We start from the raw sequence: 22,051 nt of genomic DNA on the forward strand, positions 1-22,051 counted from the left end.
AGGAAAGAAATGAGCTGAGAGGAGAAAGGGTGCGTGACAGGACAACGCACCAGGAGAGGTTAACTTAGGCAATCACCAGTAATTGTCGGTTGTTATATAGAGAGGATGAGCCCCCCCTCTCTTTCCTAAGACATCAAGAGAAGTAAGAAAGAATGATATATGCCAGAAAGGCCAAGCTACTAGCATCTCCAAGACCCAAGAGCCTCCAAAGACATGAATCCTTTGCCCCGTATAAATTAACTGCCAGTATCTAATAAGATTTCTCATAAAATTCTGCATGTACAGTGCTTCTTGAAAAAAATCAGATTATTTGGTTCTGTTTTTTTTGGAGTCCTCACTTACAGAAAATAATAGGTCACCCTTGCTGCATGATGGCTGCCATCATTCAGTGACAAGACACCCCTCCATGCCCTGCTGTTTCACTCTCAGATTGCTTCACACATTTACAACCCCTGCTCAGGTCCTGTTAGCGTTTTAGTTTGCTATGCTTAATAATCACCAAAGTATTCGTTTCAGATTTCTCTGGATAGTGAGATTGTTGCTGATTTTTTTTTTAATCAGCAAGTTACCTGACTGCATTTTCTAAATTTCTTCCAATTATTGTGTATGGCTTTAATAATAAAAGAAAATGTGAATGTTATTTTTATAACTATCAATTCCACAGATATTGAAGAAGGAACTGCGGCTTGGCAGGAATCCCTGTGAAAAGATCCAGGGATTTTACTGAAGTCAGGCTCGATATGAGCCAAGATCATGCCACGGCAGCTAGAAAACAAAACAAATCCTAACCCATCATTGGGCGCCATGGCCTCATGGAGCTCGGCATGGGTCAGGCCTCATAGAGAACAAGCCGTGGTTTACTGGAGAAAATAGTAAACTAGAGGGAGTTTGCCGCTGCAAAATCAAGACAGAAGGAGTCTAGAAGTAAAGTCAGATGGAAAACAGGATAAAATGGACATTCTTAGCCTGGGCTTCTTTAGAAAAACTGAAGAGACGTGATAGCAATGGTCAGTATTAAGAAAGATGACATGTGGTCAACACAGTGCCTACTGATCCCACATTGTTGCAAGAGGCAGAGAAAGCACTAGTGAGAGATAGAAAAGGGATTCCTTTTTTTTTTTTTTTGAAGAGGGATTCTAAAATATGAATTTATGCAATGGCTCTCTATTTTATTATGAATTGGAAATCTCTGTCTCATGAGAAATCTTCAGGTAGAGATCACACAGCAGCCAATTTTAGGTGGCTCCTTGGTCCATATGACCTCAACGTGCCCTTCAGATCCAGGCGTCCTCACTTGGTCTCAGTTCAGGACTATTTCCAACCATCCAAGTGCAGACCACTAGGGATGATGACAAAAAGAGCTGCTATCAGCTAACCTTCAGGAAAATGGGAAGCAAGACTGCCAATGGCTAATCTGCCTGAGTTTCTCCAAAACAATCTCCCTTTGTGATGCAGAACATAGAGAATTTTCCAGAAATTGAAATAAACACAAGGCTCATGCACCATATCTCTGTCGGAACATGGAAATATTCTCAACATATCTGAAGGGCTCAGATAGCTCACACTCGGTTAAATCAGAGGTTTGAGAGTCAGTATGGCCAGAAAGACAATGATCCACAGGTTTAGACAGCACTGGGCATTTCCTTCAAAGTTCAGAATTCTGATTTCATTTCCTTAAACCCTAGAGCCTTAGATTTTTCAGGTACTGGGATTTGTTGCCAAGTTGTCTGTGCTCACTGGAGCATGAATCTCAAAGGTTTCCCAAAGGATAATCAGTGTATCTCCTTTTTATGGAAGGGAGTGGATCATACCTGAGAGGTCCTTGATAACACTTCTTGTAGTCCAAGTAATTTTTTTGGTGAGGCACTGAATGAATAAAATCAGTGCCAGGTGGTAAGGCCAGTGGGTACTATGGGGAGGGTTTGCCACAGGAAAAAAACACAAGAAGCTACAGATTCAAGGTGTCTGAAAGCCAGCTGCAAAGGGAGAGTGGCCAGTCAAGTTTGCAGGGGAACAATGTCTTATCTACATGTGCTTACCTAGAGGTCTCTGACCACACACACTCATAAATATGAAAGGTGGGTAGAGGATATAACCCTTCAGATCATGTAGAGCTGGGTTCAGAAACCTGACATAGCAAATCTTCTCCATTCATTCCTGCCCTTCTTGTCCTGGCTCTGTGCCCTGGCTGCCTCCTATACTAGCTGGTTGCTGGTTCCCAATGGGAGGTACTGGAAGAAGATCAGAGTGGAGAAGAGATAGTCAAAGATCTCATTTCCCTTCCATGCTCCCTCTCCACTTTGCACTTCTGGCAGTGGTCATGTCCCTCCGTCCCCCTGCCCACTGTCATTTGCCTCTCTTCTTGGGATCTAGCCCTTGCCCTTCAGACTTCAAAGTGGTCCTGCCTTGCCTGGGTTCCCAGCACCTCAACAGCTTTTGCTCTTTCCCTTAATACTGTCTGCATCTCTACAAATTATCTCATCATTAGTCTCTAACTACCTGAGATAGATTCTGTTTCCTGCTAGCACAACTTCTCCCTGGCTATAGGATCTTAATTATTGTGTGTGTGTGTGTTAGTTGCTCAGTCATGTGCAACTCATGTCCAACTTCATGGACTGTAGCCTGCTAGGCTCCTCTGTCCATGGGATTCTCCAGGCAAGGATACTGGAGTGGGTAGTCATTCCCATCTCCAGGGAGTCTTCCTTTTCCAGGGATTGAAGCCAGATCTCCTGCATTGCAGCAGATTCTTTACCACCTGAGCCACCAGGGAAGGCCAATAATTTTGAGTCTTAGCTATCTCATTTGTGAAACCAAGATCAAACTTGTTATGATCATTTGTTGCCTAAGTCTCTGTCCTGTCTCTTATTGTAAAGGACCCTAAATTTGCATGGAAGAATTCACTTTTTTTCACAGTGAACCTTGAGCAGGTAACTGAGAATGTGTCCAAGACCTGATCAACAAGAGGATCAAACCCCTTTGGCAGCAATGATTGGGTCTGTGATGACCACATGACCCAGCCAAGGCCAATGAGATACTGTCAAAGATTTGGGCAGAGGGTTCTTTTCCCTGCTGGACTGGGAACTGTAAAGATGTAAAAATGGAGCTTCTGGAGGTCACAATGTAGGGAGAATCTGCTACAGAGTAGCCAACAAAGAAAGAAAGCAGGACCACGAAATGGAGAGAGACTAGATGTCAAAAAGCTTGTTTGGACCCCTGGATACAGCCATGCCTGCATCCCACAAACTCTAGACTTTTCACCAATTAAACCAATGAATTACTTCCTTTTGTTTTAAGCATTTGGAATTTAATATTGTGTCACTTGCCACAATGGGTTTGAACTGGTATAAACATACATGTTTTGTAGATTGTACTAAAAATTAGAAATATAAAGTACCCACTTCAATGGTAGCTGTGCTCATTATCACTCTTTCAAAGGCACAGAGACTGCATCTTCTAGAAGAAACGACTGTACCACGGACATTTTGAGTTAACAAATAAAGATCTTGGAAACCTTTTAGATTTGTAGGGCAAGTGTTGAATAGTGTTCTCTAAGGTATCAAGAAAAATCACTCTCAATTTGGAGTCTCAGGTCTGGACTAGTCAAGTATAATCAGGTCTGAGAGCCCACAGCCACCAGACCAAGATGCTGTAGGCAAGGTTAATATGCTCAGTTGAGGAATGGACACAGGTACTCGTCAGCCTCTAGAATGTCTGGGTAAGAGTGCTGAGGACAGCAGTGTTTGCAGCAGCATCTCGACAGTGTCATTGACAGTCACAGACAGTGTGAGAAAGGTCCCACCAGTGCTTCAGAACTTAAGTCTCTCCTCTTTTCCAGTTCATCAGATCATTCCATCCAGCCTCTCTCTTCTGCTCTCCTAATTCACTTCCAAGGTGCTTTGATAACAGCATTGTTGCAGCCTGTTTTATGTTTCCAACAGGAATGGGAGCCTGAAAGGGACAGAACAGCATGGTGTTCTTTCTATCATTTTTTACTCATTTTTATCATTTCATTCAAAAGGCATTTATTTATTAACCATCACCTCCCAAGGACTACCAGAGAGAATGGAGCTACAAAGGTATAAAGAATCAGAGGCCCTATGTTCATTACCTAGTGGGGACAGCCAAAGTACCAGGGTGAGTTTCAATTGCATGACAAGGGCTTTGCCATCAGAAACAATTTTCAGAATCAGAGTGATCTGAATTAGGGGCCAGTTCTGTTTCTAAAAGATTAAACTCTTGGTGTTATCCAGATACTCAAGTGGAGCTATTCCCAAGGCAGCCAGACACTAGAGATCAGCATGCCAGGCCTCCCTGTCCATCACCGACTCCTGGAGTTTACTCAAACTCATGTCCATTGAGTCAGTGATGCCATCCAACCATCTGATCCTCTGTTGTCCCCTTCTCCACCCGCCTTCAATCTTTCCCAGCATCAGGGTCTTTTCAAACGAGTCAGCTCTTTGCATCAGGTGGCCAAAGTATGCCTAGGGAGATCATAAATACAATACGTGGATGCACCTAGAAACTGTCGTATAGAATGAAACCAGAAAGAGAAAAACAAACAATGCATATACGTAGAATCTAGAAAAATGGTGTAGATGACCTTATTTGCAAAACAGAAATACAGACACAGATGTAGAGAACAAACATGTGAACCCAGAGGGGAAGGAAGGGATGGGATGGATTGGGAGATTGAGGTTGACTTATATACACTACTGATATTATGTATAAAATACATAACTAACTGAGAACCTACTTTATAGACCAGAGAACTCTACTCAGTGCTCTGTGATGACCTAAATGGGGAGGAATTGAAATGAGAGGGCATATATGTATATGTTTTGGCTGATTTACTTTATTGTACAGTAGAAATTAACACAACATTGCAAAACAACTATACTCCAATAAAAATTAATCAAAAAACCAAAATAATAATTGATAATGATGTTGATGGCATTAACCTTTTCTAAGCATATAGACTGGGTATGCCAGATCCCATTCTGAGCACTTTCTGTGTAGTGTCTAGAGCTCTATGTTGGGTGAGGAGGTACAATCAGGGGAAAGTGAGCCATCTAGACTCAATGACTTGTCTGGGGTTACAGAACGGGTGAGGTGGCAGGATCCAAACCCATTCACACTGTTGGTGTCCCAGCTGCCACTTCCTTCTCCCCACCCAGCCACATATCACCTGCACCTTGGTCCCCTTCCCCAGCACACCCCTTCAGAGCAGTCCCCCCACGGGTGGGTGGCCATCCTCCTCCCACCTAGAAAGGACAGTCCCAACGAGTGTGAAGAATGCACTTACCTTTGTCAGATCATAGCTAAATTTGTAAAGTATTCGAAGCCCTAGTTCAAAATCTCCTTGTTCTTGGAATAAAGTATAACTTTTCTTTTTCTCTATAAATAGGCACAAAACAAAAAATGAGGGAAAATAATTTAATACTTTTATAAAGTGAAGTAATCAAATTCCTCCTAAGCCGAGAACATGGCTAGATTTCTAAATGTCCTTAGTACTATTTTTAGCACTTTAAAAGCTCTCTACACAATCTCTTGTCATTTCCTAATTTTACCGTTTGAATATTTAGAGTAGAAAATTACATCTTTCTCTGGTTTTCATTCTCTTTATTGACTCCTATGAAAGATGTTTGATTCTTGAAACTTGCCAAGTCTGCCCCAATTGCTCTAGCTGTTATTCAAATAATACTAAAACATCTCAAAATGTTCATCTAAATATTTAATTACATAAAACAATGTTCACCATGTTGTATTAAAAGCAAGTTTATAAAGTTCTCTTTGGTATGATATCCTTTTCTGTAAAAAGAGTTCTAGATACATGCACACAAAGATACAGAGAGAAGCAATTTTTTATTTAAAAATATATTCAGAATATCAACAATCATTACATCTAAGAATGTTATATCTGAGCATCTAGAACATAGATTTTTAATTTCTTATTTTTTCTTAAACCTACTTGGTAAATTTTCTGTATTGCTGTTATAGTGAGAAAAGAAAACATGCTATTCCTTCTAATAAGAACTAACATTTGAGTGCCAGGCACTATTCTAGATGCTCTTTGAGTATTGATTTAAGTCTTTGAAGGGCACAGTGTTATTATCTGCACTTTACATGGGAGAAAACAGGCAGAGAGTGATTTCATAAGGCCAGGCATCTTGGTCTTGGATCCGTGCTCTGAACCACGTCAGTGCCTGGGCTTACTGAGGCACTTGGTCTTCCACTCAACTGGGTCTACTTTCATGGTCTTTCTTTTGGAAAATGGCAAGCCCTGTGCTCTCTGCTTCAGTTTTTCATTTCAAATTTTTTGACCTGGAGCCAGCCTTGACCAGGCGGTCCACTCCTATCTCTTGGATGTTTAACTTGTAATATCTCTGAGAAGCAGTATTCTCAAACAAAAAGTTATTTAGTTGATATCTAATCAACTAATGATGATATTAGTTGATATCACAGAGCAGCAGATGTCAAGTTTCAAATGTGTTTCAGGGATCAGAAGAGGGAGAGAAAGTTGAAAGAAAATAAAGATCACAACAACCTGACCATTAAAAGATAGCTTCTGCCGATAATTTAGTGTGTTTACTTTTACTTCTCTCTCTCCTAACCAGCTTTAACTTAATGTTGATCAGGTAGCCCACTTATATATTTTGAATATTTAGCTTGTAATTTTCTTGAGGAGGCAGAATTCATTAATCTCTCTATCTCTTTCTCCCTCTTCTATCTGATTATGTATGTATCTATGTATCAGTTTTTCTTTCCATCTGTTTATGTGTCTATTTCATATTTGTCTACCTAACAGACACATTTCTTTTTAATTTTGCTTGGAAATAATTTCAAATGTATAGAAAAATTATAAATGTGTGCACTCTCATAATTAGATCATATATGTCAGGTTTTGTAATCTGCTTATTTCATTTAATAATCTACAGACTTTTTTTCATATTCATGATTCTTACTTTACAACTTCATCCAAGTGTTAATGACATGATAGTATTTTATTATTTGGCTATTAAACTAATTTATTTTTCCAACTTCATTCTGTTGTATATTTAGGTATTTAGATGCTTCTGATTTTTTTTTTTTTTTGCTATTACAAACAATACTATAAAGAACCATTTTGAGTATACATATATATATCTTTTAATACATCCTTGATTTTGTTAAAATAATTCCTAGAAATGATATTCTAGGATCTTGGGTCATGAAACAGAAGCCATGGACTGATAATGGTGGAACAGGAAGCGGCAGTCTTGCCCTGGCATTTCAGGGTCACTGTGACTGTGTATTCCTGGACTTCTCTTATGTGAGAGACAAATATATTTGCATCTTACTTAAGAAATTGTTTTGCAAAATTAAAAACGATGCATGGCCAAATCTCATTGTAACTAATATAAGCATTTACCTGGCCCCCTCCCAAGTTCCCTTCTCTTCTATTTAAAAAAAAATTGCTACCTTTTATTTCTTAATTTAACTTAATTTTTTAGCAGCTCCATACAGTATGTGGAATCTTAGTTCCTTGACCAGGACTGAACCTGCGCTCCCTGCCTGGAAGGGGAGTCTTAACTGGACCATGAGGAAAGTCCTCCCTTCTCTCTTAAAACTAGTCTGAGTGTGTTCCAGTCACTTACAACAAAAAAGCCCTCATTGAGTCAGATACAAGCTGTATAATGTAATGTGTAATTATGCACACTTATCTGCATATGCATGTGTAACAGTTATCCATTCATTCTCACTGTTCAGAATATAAGAGCATTTATGCATATATGCAAATATGTATGTGTGTGTATGTAAAGTTGACTTGGTGAAAGAAGCTTGCATATTCAAAGGGGCATATTTATCCCAGTCTTGGGAGCAGGCTATGGGGTATTATAACAAAAGATACATATATTGAGAATGCTGGAAAGTTTCCTTAGGGTTAGAATTCATAATCATTTTAGAATTTGGATTACACTTTAGTTTCAGCCCTTAATGAAGTCAGAGGTCAAAGGAGCAGGTCCAATTGTCTGTTCTGATGGGGCTGCCATTTGTTGAGGCCCTTTGTGCCCCGTGTTATTCACATTAAATCTTTCTCTGTGTGACAACCTTACAGGGATTGATATTTTCACTCCATCCCAGGAGTGGAAACTGGAACTCAGAGAGGTTAAATAATTTTTCTGAGGTCTAGCAACTAAGAGGAACAGATAGAAAAAAGACTCCATTCCCTCTCCTAAACACTCATTAATCAACAAAAATTTCCTGAGTACAAATCTTCTTTGACTTAACGATGGGATTACATCCTGAGAAACCCATCCTTGGCTGAAAGCATCATAAATAGAAAAAGCATTTAATACACCTCACCGGGTGCTTTCTTGGTGGCTCAGAGGTAAAGAATCTGCCTGTCAATGCAGGAGACATGGGTTTGATCCCTACGTTGGGAAGATTCCCTGCAAAAGGAAATGGTCACTCACTGGGAAATTTTTCCTGGGAAATCCCATGGCAGACTACAGTCCATGGAGTCACAAAGAGTCAGACATGATTTAGCAACTCAAACAACAACACCTACCCAACATCACAGCTTAGACTAGACCACCTTAAACGTGCCCAGAACACTTATTAACCCACAATTGGGCAAAATCATCAAACAGAAAACCTATTTTATAATAAAGCTGAATATTTCACAAAAGTTACTGAATACTGTACTGAAAGTAAAAAAAGAATGGTTCTCTGGACACAGAATGGATGTAAGTGTATCAGTTGTTTACTCTGGCGATCTCATGGCTGACTGTGAGCTGCCACTGCCCAGCATCACAAGAGAGGATTGTACCACACATCGGAGGCCCAGGAAAAGATCAGAATTCAAAATTCAAAGTACAATTTCTGTTGAATGCACATTGCCTTGGCACCATCTTAAATCTGGAAAATCACAAGCTGAAACATTATCAGGGCATGTCTGTACTTAATCTGTATTCTAGGCAGCCCCTGACTTAACAATGGTTGCTGTGAAAAACACAAATGAAAGCTAAAACAGCTTCTGCCCACAAAGAGGCAGTAGGCTTAGTGGAAAACAAAGTAAGGAACAGCAAAGACGGCCATGCTGTGCCTGCAAGTCTTACTCTCAGAGCTAGTCAGTTGCAGGTGGAGGCAAGAGGTGCAGGATGAATCACCAGGAGAGCTTCTCTGAGGAAGCTGGTCCTGGAAGAAGAATAGGGTTGGAATAGGAGGGGATGAATGAGCTTCCCAGGTGGTGCTAGTGGTAAAGAACCCACTTGCCAATGCAGGTGACACAGGAGACAGGGGTTCGATCCCTGGATTGGGAAGATCCCCTGGAGGAGGATATGGGAACCCACTCCAGTAATCCTGCCTGGAGAACCCCATGGACAGAGGATTCTGGCCGCTACAGTCCACAGGGTCTCGGAGAATCAGACGCGACTGAGCAAGCATGCACGCATGCTGGAGGGGATGGATATTCCAGGGGAAGCCTTATCAGTATAAAGACATAGACATGGGAAATAAGATTAGCATGGGTGTAGGACAGTGAAGAAACACAGGACAGAACCAAACAAGCAAGTCCACCAATACAAGGAAGTTAGGGTTGCTGGTGGTGTGAGGTTGGCAAGGCTCTGAGAATTCAGCACAGCCTTGAGTTTGAGGCAAGGAGCCTATGGTGTTCAAAGACACCTCCTTCGTGTATGGTCAGGCAACCAAGGCATTTCCATTTCATACTCTAAATAAAATAGACATGGCATGTTGACTCAGGTAGATGATAAACAAAAAAAGAAATTGACTGGCTTAGAGGTTTTAAAACATTCCAGAACTTGTTTATACAGGAAAGGATTTTCCAAAGGTCAGACTTGCACTGCTGTAATCACCTTTATATATCTATGTTCAGTATTATTCTAGTTCCATAAACAAGCTTAAAATAGGAGTTGCTAATACCATCTGATTTTAAAAGGGGAAGAGCTTCACATTTCTGCATAACTATAGCCAAATACATTTTTTTTCAAACAAGGTCAGTAGTTTTGAAGAAACTTGGCATTTTATGGAATGGATTTAAGCAATTCACCAGGGATGGCTCCAACTTGTTTTATTTTATTTTATTTTTTTGTAGCATTAGGAATGAGGCTTAAAAGTACATGTAGTCACAGAGAAGCTTGCTTACAAATATTAATGAAAAAAATTGCATACCATTAAAAGCACAAATTCTCACTTTTAGATTAAAAATATGTATATAATGCATAGGAAGGATATATGGAATATATAGCTATGATTTTGTCTAGAGATAGAATTGCAGATGGTTTTAATTTTCATTTTTGTACTTCTCTGTAGTTTTTTATTTTCCACAAGAAGTAAGTATTCCTTGTGCAATTTTTCTTCAAGTTAGTGTCTAAGGACATACGAATTTGGGTACACATAAGATGTTGAAAAATAGTTATATTTAGGACAGGATCAGAAGGGGATTTTATAGTTTTGGTAGAGGGATGGGAAAACTAACATCAACATTTTTCATTAAAAACAACATTATAGTAAAATTATAATCCAATTGCTCTTATATGTAAATAGTTGTGATGACCTTGGATAAGTCACCTAAACTTCTGAGCCTTACTCTCCCATATATCAAACTGGATCATGTTAAGTGTCTTTGAAACAAATGATCATGGCTGGTGCCTTTGCGAACAACCTTTGGACATGATGAACTGACTCCTGACACCATTCCATACTAATGCTGAAAGAATGCTCTGATCCTCATCTGCATGTCCAGGAAAAACAACATTAGCTAAAAGAGTTGTCCTGATGGAAGTAAGAGCAACCAATAGAATCTCTCATAATCTGGATGTTCCTTAGCTCCAAGGATACAGTTGACTATTGAAACTACAAGGGAAAAATCAGGTTAATTCCTGGATTATCTAATTCCAGACCATATTGTGCATCCCTGTGTGAATTTCCTTTCCCTTTTGCTTCAGGAAGGTTCCTCACCTTTGGCTGTTTTTCCAGAGGCTGTGCTTTGTCCTTTGAGTCACAGTAGGGCAAGGTTTAGTTCACCAGAAGAGGAGATAATGGGGAAGCAGTGGCCCTACCCATCACTTTTCAGGTAGCTTTTCCTCATGACTTTCCTCAGTTGTTATATCAGCCATTTCCTTCCTAATTCTTCCTGTTTCTCAATTGCGTTCATTTTCCCCATGAAGCATTGACCAAGTTATTTTGCCCACAAAACCCAATCCCTTGTAGGAGTTTCCATATGCTTATTTCCAATATCACACAAAGTAACTCATGGTCTTTTTGTCTGAGTTTTCATCTATTGTAGTGCTTTACACAAGCCCTTTCTCTCTACCTGGAATAGAAGGACCTCAGGAACAGAGACAACGTCCTTAACATTCTTACTAGTCCAGTAGTTCCTGACATATCCTTCAGGTCACAGAAAATGATGAGAGATACCTTTTGATTGATGAAAGAGTCACCAATCAATAATCAATTTACTGGGACTTCCCTGGCAGTCCGATGGTTAAGACTCCATGCTTCCCATTTAGGGGTATGGATGCGATCCCTGGTTGAGGAGCTAAGACCCCATGTGCTGGGTGGTGCAATCCCTCCAAAAATTGTATGTTGTCACCAATGTAAGTGCAATCATTGTCACAAATGGTTGATGGATGGATGAGCTAAAAAAAAATGATTTTTTTTTTTTTTGCTAGAAACTTGAGTTGAATACAGTACCTCCAACAGAGAAAAAGACCAACACTTGAACTGCAGGTCCAACCTCACGATTTTTGTAATTCAAGAAAGGGGTGCTCCATCTGCATCATCACAAAGATTACTTAACCTCTCTCCTAATAATCCAGGAGGAGTCCTGGGATAACATGGACTTCTAGGTAAAGACTTAACAGAAAACAATCTGATAAAGAAGTAGCATAATGGTAATATACCTGGATTCCTTGAAAAATCAGGAAAGATAGAAAAGGTTATGGATTTGGGGCCATGATAGAATCAGAAAACTGGAAGATCTCTTAGAAATAATCTGTGAAATTATTTTTACAGAAGAGCAAAGTAAAACTCAGAGATTGACTTGCTGAAGTTATTGAAGTGGTAGAATGAATTCATTCATTCATTCCATGCTTGTGCTCAGCTGTGTCCAACTTTTTTCAACCCCATGGACTATAGACTGCCGGGCTCCTCTGTCTGTGGAATTTTCCAGGCAAGAATACTGGAGTGGTTTGTCATTTCCTTCTCAAGGGAATTTTCCTGACCCAGAGATCAAAGCCTGGTCTCTTGCTTGGCAGGCGAATGGATTCTTTATCACTGAGCCACCATTCTTGCTCCCAAGTCTCTTCCATTCAGGATTCTTCCTACTGAAGAATCATGCTGAATTTTTCCTACAGTATTCTGATGCAACAGGAGGCACTCGATCATTGTACCCATTTTCTCTCAGAAGGCAAAGCATCCTAGAAGAAGTAAGGATACACAGCAGAATATTTCTCCTCTCCTACTTTCCATGACACTGGGCTTCCTTTCCTTCATGCCAGTAGCATGATTCCACTTTTATATTCCACAACTATGAAACCAACAGTAAGATGAAAACTAAATAATTAAACCCAAAGAGCATACCACTATTTCAGCCTTGGGTTAATATTAGGAATGACTTATGAGGCAATTCTGGAGAACTGAAATCATTGGGATAAGGTAGTGCTCTGTATGAGTGGGCTTTAAAAAAATCCTTCATAGACATTCTCTAAGCCCTAAAAATATGTTTTGTCAAACAGTCTTCTAAAATGGTGTTCTTAACAAGTTATCATCAAAGTTAAATTGTTGTTGCATTTGGTTGTGTGTGTTCCACTGGAAATAGTGTAGTCATCTAAGACTGAGGTTGGCTGACTCTTCTTCATGATGCTGTGGGGGAGAAACAGTTGGAGACGATCCATGGCTATTATTATACAGCTGATGTAATAAATTCAGTCATTACTTGTTGAGATTTTCTACATCTTTTGAACATTTTAGGGCACTAAGGAGAAACTATATCATTATCCAGGGGTTCCTGTTAGTTTGGTTTGGGTGTATTGATTGAAAAAAAAATGCACAGCTTAAAAGCTGAGAATTATGTTCTAATCAGTGGACAAAACTGAGGAATTTAGCCCAGAAGACAGACAGCTCTGAGTGACTGCTTCAAAGAGACAAGAGAGGAGCCAGAGAATATATGAGATGTGCAACAAAGACCTGGTAGTCAGAACATCAAATGATTCCTGTTGATTAAAGAAAACCAGACTTCTCAAGTTAAGGAATTTAGCACTTTTCTATGTATGGGAGGTGACTTCCCTGGTGGCTTAGATGGTAAAGCTTCTGCATACAATGCGGGACACCCGAGTTTGATCCCAGGTCTGGAAGATCTCCTGGAGAAGGAAATGGCAACCCCCTCCAGTATTCTCGCCTGGAAAATCCCATGGACAGAGGAGCCTCTTAGGCTGCAATCCATGGGGTCGCAAAGAGTCAGACATGACTGAGCGACTTCACTTTCACTTTATGTATGGGAGTGTGGGCTTTTCTATATATGGGAGAATGGGAGGGTGGGCAAGAGTGTGGGCTCACTGAAATCATTCCTTTGATATATACCTCAGCTATCTGGGGGCCATAATGCTGTGTTTTCTCATCCTGAGTCTCCTCTGGGTGCACCACTGAGATAGCTTTAGCTGCCACCTGCTTGATGGTGGGCATCCTTGATGGCGTTTCTATTCTGAGTTCCCTCAGGGCTCACCATCAGGAAGGTAGTAACATGATGGCTTGATGACTGCAACATCCTTTGTTTACTGATATGGTAGCAACATTTTTCCACAGATAGGTGATATGCAAAAGAGTGTAGGGAAGCCCTGGCCCAGAATGTTGCCTATTGTACATGATACTTGCTGAACATCTCATTTCACACCTATAAAATAGGACACTAATTTTACTTCTTCACTAATTGAGTCAATAAATCAGCACTCTGTGAGTCATCATTGTGAGAATGAACAGCAAACATTCTATTTTCCCCATTGACTTTCCAGGGGGAATTAAGAAGACTTTTAGGGAGAGAATACATCGTTCTCAAGCAAGTATTTCAGAAACAGGCTAGAGTGACACAGTCCTTCAGGTTCTTTGTATCAGCTTGTCTTTTCCTCCAAATAGTGGGATATAGCGATTACTATTTCCATTTTCAGATGAGAAAAGCGAAGCTTTGAGAGTTTGAGTAATTTGTGAAAATTCATCTCTAGTAAGCAATGGGATGAGAGAAATGGGTGTGGTGTCCACATGTAAAACCTCGTGAAGTTTCTGCATATTCTCCTGCTTGCCTTATAACTGAACCAAACCAAACCAAAGGCAGATCTGCTGGAATGTAGTTAGCTCTCATGAAGCAAAAAAGGAGGAAACCCAAATAGATCCCCCTTTCACATCAGAACAACTTTTTGAAAAACCCTCCAGTAATCAGAAAAGAAAAACTAAACATAAAGTAACTTTCTAATCAATGCAATAGGTTTCATCAAAGTGGGTAATGTAAGTAAATAAGAAATCCAGAGCTAATTTAATTTTCTGATAAGTCTGTATAAATGCCTCATTTTAGAATTGCTAGACTTAAGGGCAAAGGATTATCATCCTCCTTTTCCCTTTGTGCCAAACCTTCATTTTTAACACTATAACAATATATGATTTTTCCGATAGTCATGTATGGTTGTAAGAGATGGACCATAAAGAAGACTGAGCACTGAAGAATTGATACTTTTGAATTGTGGTGCTGGGGAAGACTCTTGAGAATCCCTTGGACTGCAAGGAGATCAAACCAGTCGATCCTGAAGAAAATCAATCCTGAATATTCACTGGAAGGACAGTTGCTGAAGCTGAAGCTCCAGTACTTTGGCCACCTGATGGGAAGAACTGACTCACTGGAAAAGCCCTTGATGCTGGGAAAGATGGAAGGCAAAAGGAGAAGGGGGTGGTAGAGGATGAGATGGTTCGATAGCATCACCAACTCAAAGGACATGAATTTGAGCAAACTCCAGGAGATAGTGGAGGACAGAAGAGACTGGTGTGCTGCAGTTCATGGGGCCAAAAAGAGTCGGATATGACTTAGCAACTGTAGCACATGTTAGTTACTCTGCTCTCCGATGTCTCTGAGACTTTAATCTAAAATGTTCATGAGCTGGTTCACAAATGTATTTGAGCACAGGACCTCTTTCATGGATAGGTACTGTCTGTCTTCTGTCTACTGGGACCTACTTTAGAAAACATCGCTCTATACAACAATTTCCAAATTAGTTCCCTGGAGACCGCAAAGCCTAAGGACTTTCAAATTTTGTAAGCTCTAGGAAGAAAATTGCATCTGTGATTACAAACCTTGTTGCCTAATAAATGAAGAAAATGCTTCCAGAATGAACTCAATAGAGGTCTATGAATTTAAGTCAAATAAATGTCATACAGTGCTTGTTGAAGAAATTTTTAATGAGAAATCTAGATTATCCCATCACTGGTTCTTCTTTATTCCCAAGGACTTTTCTGACCATCTGATTGAAAACTCTTTTTTGTATTCTTCAAGACCGGGAGTTGACTGTGGCTCAGATCATGAACTCCTTATTGCCAAATTCAGACTCAAATTGAAGAAAGTAGGGAAAACCACTAGACCATTCAGGTATGACCTAAATCAAATCCCTTATGATTATACAGTGAAAGTGAGAAATAGATTCAAGGGATTAGATCTGATAGACAGAGTGCCTGATGAACTATGGATGGAGGTTCATGACATGTACAGGAGACAGGGATCAAGACCATCCCCATGAAAAAGAAATGCAGAAAAGCAAAATGGCTGTCTGAGGAGACCTTACAAATAGCTGTGAAAAGAAGAGAAGTGAAAAGCAAAGGAGAAAAGGAAAATATACTCATTTGAATGCAGAGTTCCAAAGAATAGCAAGGAGAGATAAGAAAGCCTTCCTCAGCAATCAATGCAAAGAAATAGGGGAAAACAACAGAATGGGAAAGACTAGAGATCTCTTCAAGGAAATTAGAGATACCAAGGGAACATTTCATGCAAAGATGGGCTCAGTAAAGGACAAAAATGGTATGGACCTAACAGAAGCAGAAGATATTAAGAAGAGGTGGCAAGAATACACAAAACTATACAAAAAAGATCTTCATGACCCAGATAACCACAATGGTGTGATCACCCACCTAGAGCCAGACATCCTGGAATGCAAAGTCAAGTGGGTCTTAGGAAGCATCACTATGAACAAAGCTAGTGGAGGTGATGGAATTCCAGTTGAGCTATTTCAAATCCTAAAAGACGATGCTGTGAAAGTGCTGCACTCAATATGCCAGCAAATTTGGAAAACTCAGCAGTGGCCACAGGACTGGAACAGTTCAGTTTTCATTCAAATCCCAAAGTAAGGCAATGCCAAAGAATGTTCAAACTACCACACAATTGCACTCACCCCACATGCCAGTAAAATAATACTCAAAATTCTCAAAGCTAGGCTTCAATAGTACATGAACCATGAACTTCCAGATTTTCAGGCTGGTTTTAGAAAAGGCAGAGGAATGTGAGATCAAATTGCCAACATCTGTTGGATTATCAAAAAAGCAAGAGAGTTCCAGAAAAACATCTATTTCTGCTTTACTGACTATTCCAAAGTCTTTGACTGTGTGGATCACCACAAATTGTGGAAAATTCTTTAAGAGATGGGAATACCAGATCACCTGACCTGCCTCTTGAGAAACCTGTATGCAGGTCAGGAAGCGATAGTAAGAACTGGAAACGGAACATCGGACTGGTTCCAAATAGGAAAAGGAGTACGTCAAGGTTGTACATCATCACCCTGCTTATTTAACTTATATGCAGAGTACATCATGAGAAATGTTGGCCTGGAGGAAGCACAAGCTGGAACCAAGATTACTGGGAGAAATATCAATAACCTCAGATATGCAGAAGACACCACCCTTATGGCAGAACATGAAGAAGAAGTAAAGAGCCTCTTGATGAAAGTGAAAGAGGAAAGTGAAAAAGTTGGCTTAAAGCTCAACATTCAGAAAATGAAGATCATGGCATCTGGTCCCATCACTTCATGGGAAATAGATGGGGAAACAGTGGAAACAGTGGCAGACTTTATTTTGGGGGGCTCCAAAATCACTGCAGATGGTGACTGCAGCCATGAAATTAAAAGATGCTTACTCCTTGGAAGAAAAGCTATGACCAACCTAGACAGCATATTAAAAAACAGAGACATTACTTTGCCAACAAAGGTCCATCTAGTCAAGGCTATGATTTTTCCAGTAGTCATGTATGGATGTGAGAGTTGGACTATAAAGAAAGCTGAGCGCCAGAGAATTGATGCTTTTGAACAGTGGTGTTGGAAAAGAATCTTGAGAGTCCCTTGAACAGCAAGGAGATCCAACCAGTCTATCCTAAAGGAAATCAGTCGTGAATATTCATTGAAAGGACAGATGCTGAATCTCAAACTCCAATCCTTTGGCCACTTGATGCAAAGAACTGACTCATCTGAAAAGACTGTGATGCTGGGAAGGATTGAAGGCAGGAGGAGAAGGGGACGACAGAGGATGAGATGATTGGATGGCATCATCGACTCAATGGACATGAGTTTGAGTAAACTCCGGGAGTTGGTGATGGACAGGGAGGCCTGACATGCTTCAGTCCATGGGGTCACAAAGAGTTGGACAAGACTGAGTGACTGAACTGAACTCACTTTTACTGAGTCCATTTTTATCACTTAAGTCCGCTTACTTTTTCTCATAGTATTTAATTATCTTGTTGATTCTTCCAAACTTAGAATCTGAGATTCGTAAAAGTTGGGTCTTATTTATATATCCAGGAACCATTTCAGTGCCAAATATATATAGAATAAATGAAAGCTGTTTCATTCATTCATTATTTATTCATTCAACAAATATTTACTGCATGCATACCATGTACCCCAAATCATTCTGGTTCTGGATGCAAAAACAGACATCAGTTCACTCCTTGAATTCTTTGGACATTGAATTTTCCTGAAAATTTAATAAGACATTGCATTTCCTTTGGGGATGAAATGTTTTAAACCATTGTAATTATTATTAAAATGCAAATTATTACTGGCTGATTTACTTACTTCTGTATACATGAATTTCCATATGACTGTTGTTCCACTTTGTTCCACTTTGGTTTTTGTTCCACTTTGTTGCTCTCTATTTAAGATTGAAGGACAAAAAATGTATGTATGCTACCTCATTTAGTTCTGATAATCACTTTCTGGAATGGAGACTATTACCTCTATTTAACACATGAGGAAACTAGAGGTTATGGAAATAGTTTACCCAAGACACTTGATTAGTAGATAACTAGTATCTGAATGTAAGCCTAGAAATCTGAAATCAAAGCCCCATCCTTTTCTACCATAGCCACTTCCATCTTCTTTTATCAATATCACCCAACAGTTATCAGTTGAGAAGAAAGGAAAATGACTAAGTCAATGGGACTCTTGTGTCCTATTTCATTGCTGTTGTTCAGTTGGCTTGGTCGTGTCCGACTCTTTGCAACCCCATGGACTGCAGCACGCCAGGCTTCCCTGTCCTTCACCATCCCCAGGAGCTTGCTCAAACTCATGTCCATTGAGTCCGTGATGCCATCCAACCATCTATCCTATTTCATGATCACATAAATTCTCTCTGATTCCTTTGTACTTACACTCCCTTTCTATACCTCTGGGCAGTATATCTTCTTTCCTTCCAAAGATCCTGTCAAGACCATATGTAGGTGCCTGACCACCTCACAGGCAGTGCCCTCTGTATTATTTCTGACTCTTCCTGTCTTCCTGATGAATAAGACCAAGTGGTGTATTTCATCACATGGGGATACTGCAAAGGAAAGATAAAAACCAGCTAAAGGAAATCAGGGAAAAGAAGAAGATAAGGAGAAAAAAAAAAAAAAAGGCAAGTTCACAGTGAGCCATATTTGGAAATGATTTGCAGTTTCACTGTTCAAGCTCAAAATTCATCTTGTTTCCCAGCTGTGCAAGTTCTGCAGTGACTTGGTGTGTGACCTTATGGGGTCTTTTTGCCCTTTTACATGTCAGTTGATGACACTACAGGGTGTCAAGCAGGTCCTCGCCTGCTGACCTCAGACGTCCCTAATGTGAGATCATGAGCCCTTCTCTGCTTACATCACTGTTGTTTTGGGAATTTTTTTTTATTATTATATGCAGCCAAATAGAATACTAATTGAGACAAGTTGTGTCCATTTTTATTATTAAAAAGGTACATTTTGAGGACTTCCCTGGTGGTCCAGTGCTTAAGAATCCACCTGCCAATGTAGGGGACGCAGGTTCGATCCCTGGTCTGGGAAGATTCCACATACTGTGGGGCAACTAAACCCATGAGCCACAACTACTGAGCCCACAGCTGCTGAAGCCTGAGCTCCCTCGAGCCTGTGTTCTGCAACAAGAGAAGTCATCTCAGTGAGAAGCCCACACACCATAACTGGAGAGTAACCACCGCTCTCTGCAACTAGAGAAAGCCTACACTCAGCAACAAAGGCCCAGCCCAGCCAAAAATAAGTAAATAAATAAATCACAAAATTTTTTAAAAGTACATTTTGAAAGAACCTCTTGAGACTTGATTGAACCCTCCAAGAATTGAAAAAGGTGTGATGTAATTAGTGATGAGGAAAAGAGTTATAAGAAAGAGGAGGAGGTGATGAGCAATGTGAGGAGAAGGAAAGAAAAATGCAGGAGAAAGAGAAAGAAGAAGGAGGAGAAAAGGAAGTAGAAGAGGAGGAAGAGAAAGAAAGAACAACAATAACTGTAACAACAATAGCAAAACCACAAACAGCAAAACAAGAGGAAAGACATTCCTTTCAAATACAGACTGAAACTTCTCCATTGACATTCAGATAATATTCACCAAATTCTGGGTAACCTTGGGGGACCCCTTACTCATTAAATAAAACTTTCCCCAACAATTTTGTTATTAGATTCTGCTATCATCCCATGTTGAAGGTCAGGAAGGGTGGCAGTGAGGAGATACCCCTAGTCTAAGGTAAGGAGCATTGGCTGCGCTTCACTGGAGCAGCCGTGAAGAGATACCCCACGCCCAAGGTAAGAAAAACCCAAGTAAGACGGTAGGTGTTGCAAGAGGGCATCAGAGGGCAGACACACTGAAAACATACTCACAGAAAACTAGTCAATCTAATCACACTAGGACCACAGCCTTGTCTAACTCAATGAAACTAAGCCATGCCCGTGGGGCAACCCAAGATGGGCGGGTCATGGTGGAGAGATCTGACAGAATGTGGTCCACTGGAGAAGGGAATGGCAAACCACTTCAGTATTCTTGCCTTGAGAACCCCATGAACAGTATGAAAAGGAAAAATGATAGGATACTGAAAGAGAAACTCCCCAGGTCAGTAGGTGCCCAATATGCTACTGGAGCTCAGTGGAGAAATAACTCCAGAAAGAATGAAGGGATGGAGCCAAAGCAAAAAGAATACCCAGCTGTGGATGTGACTGGTGATAGAAGCAAGGTCCGATGCTGTAAAGAGCAATATTGCATAGGAACCTGGAATGTCAGGTCCATGAATCAAGGCAAATTGGAAGTGGTCAAACAAGAGATGGCAAGAGTGAATGTCGACATTCTAGGAATCAGCGACCTGAAATGGACTGGAATGGGTGAATTTAACTCAGATGACCATTATATCTACTACTGTGGGCAGGAATCCCTCAGAAGAAATGGAGTAGCCATCATGGTCAACAAAAGAGTCCAAAATGCAGTACTTGGATGCAATCTCAAAAACGACAGAATGATCTCTGTTCATTTCCAAGGCAAACCATTCAATATCACAGTAATCCAAGTCTATGCCCCAACCAGTAATGCTGAAGAAGCTGAAGTTGAACGGTTCTATGAAACCTACAAGACCTTTTAGAACTAACACCCAAAAAAGATGTCCTTTTCATTATAGGGGACTGGAATGCAAAAGTAGGAAGTCAATAAACACCTGGAGTAACAGGCAAATTTGGCCTTGGAATACGGAATAAAGCAAGGCAAAGACTAATAGAGTTTTGCCAAGAAAATGCACTGGTCATAACAAACACCCTCTTCCAACAACACAAGAGAAGACTCTATACATGGACATCACCAGATGGTCAACACCGAAATCAGATTGATTATATTCTTTGCAGCTAAAGATGGAGAAGCTCTATACAGTCAGCAAAAACAAGACCAGGAGCTGACTGTGGCTCAGATCATGAACTCCTTATTGCCAAATTCAGACTTAAATTGAAGAAAGTAGGGAAAACCACTAGACCATTCAGGTATGACCTAAATCAAACCCCTTATGATTATACAGTGGAAGGGAGAAATAGATTTAACGGCCTAGATCTGATGGATAGAGTGCATGATGAACTATGGAATGAGGTTCGTGACATTGTACAGGAGACAGGGATCAAGACCATTCCCATAGAAAAGAAATGCGAAAAAGCAAAATGGCTGTCTGAGGAGGCCTCACAAATAGCTGTGAAAAGAAGAGAAGCGAAAAGCAAAGGAGAAAAGGAAAGATAGAAACATCTGAATGCAGAGTTCCAAAGAATAGCAAGAAGAGATAAGAAAGCCTTCTTCAGTGATCAATGCAAAGAAATAGAGGAAAACAACAGAATGGGAAAGACTAAAGATCTCTTCAAGAAAATCAGAGATACCAAAGGAACATTTCATGCAAAGATGGGCTCGATAAAGGACAGAAATGGTATGGACCTAACAGAAGCAGAAGATATTAAGAAGAGGTGGCAAGAATACACAGAAGAACTGTACAAAAAAGATCTTCATGATCCAGATAATCACAATGGTGTGATCACGCACCTAGAGCCAGACATTCTGGAATGTGAAGTCAAGTGGGCCTTAGAAAGCATCACTACGAACAAAGCTAGTGGAGGTGATGGAATTCCAATTGAGCTATTCCAAATCCTGAAAGATGATGCTGTGAAAGTGTTGCACTCAATATGCCAGCAAATTTGGAAAACTCAGCAGTGGCCACAGGACTGGAACAGGTCAGTTTTCATTCCAATCCCAAAGAAAGGCAATG

The 22,051-nt window shown here is 40.2% G+C and overlaps 1 protein-coding gene across 1 annotated transcript in view; it reads right to left on the reverse strand.

The window, feature by feature from the left end:
* Positions 1-3,364: 3,364 nt before the first annotated feature.
* The window catches only part of CYP39A1 (cytochrome P450 family 39 subfamily A member 1), a 118,901-nt gene continuing 100,214 nt past the window's right edge, over positions 3,365-22,051 (reverse strand). Inside the window, exons 12-13 of the mRNA XM_019986223.2 lie at positions 5,303-5,394; positions 3,365-3,948 (exon numbers count right to left, since the gene is read on the reverse strand). Of these exons, the coding sequence (XP_019841782.2) occupies positions 5,344-5,394 (51 nt within the window). The 3' untranslated portion in view covers positions 3,365-3,948; positions 5,303-5,343. The remainder of the gene's footprint in view (positions 3,949-5,302; positions 5,395-22,051) is intronic.

Source organism: Bos indicus, chromosome 23, assembly GCF_029378745.1.
Source record: "Bos indicus isolate NIAB-ARS_2022 breed Sahiwal x Tharparkar chromosome 23, NIAB-ARS_B.indTharparkar_mat_pri_1.0, whole genome shotgun sequence".
Lineage (NCBI taxonomy): Eukaryota > Metazoa > Chordata > Mammalia > Artiodactyla > Bovidae > Bos > Bos indicus.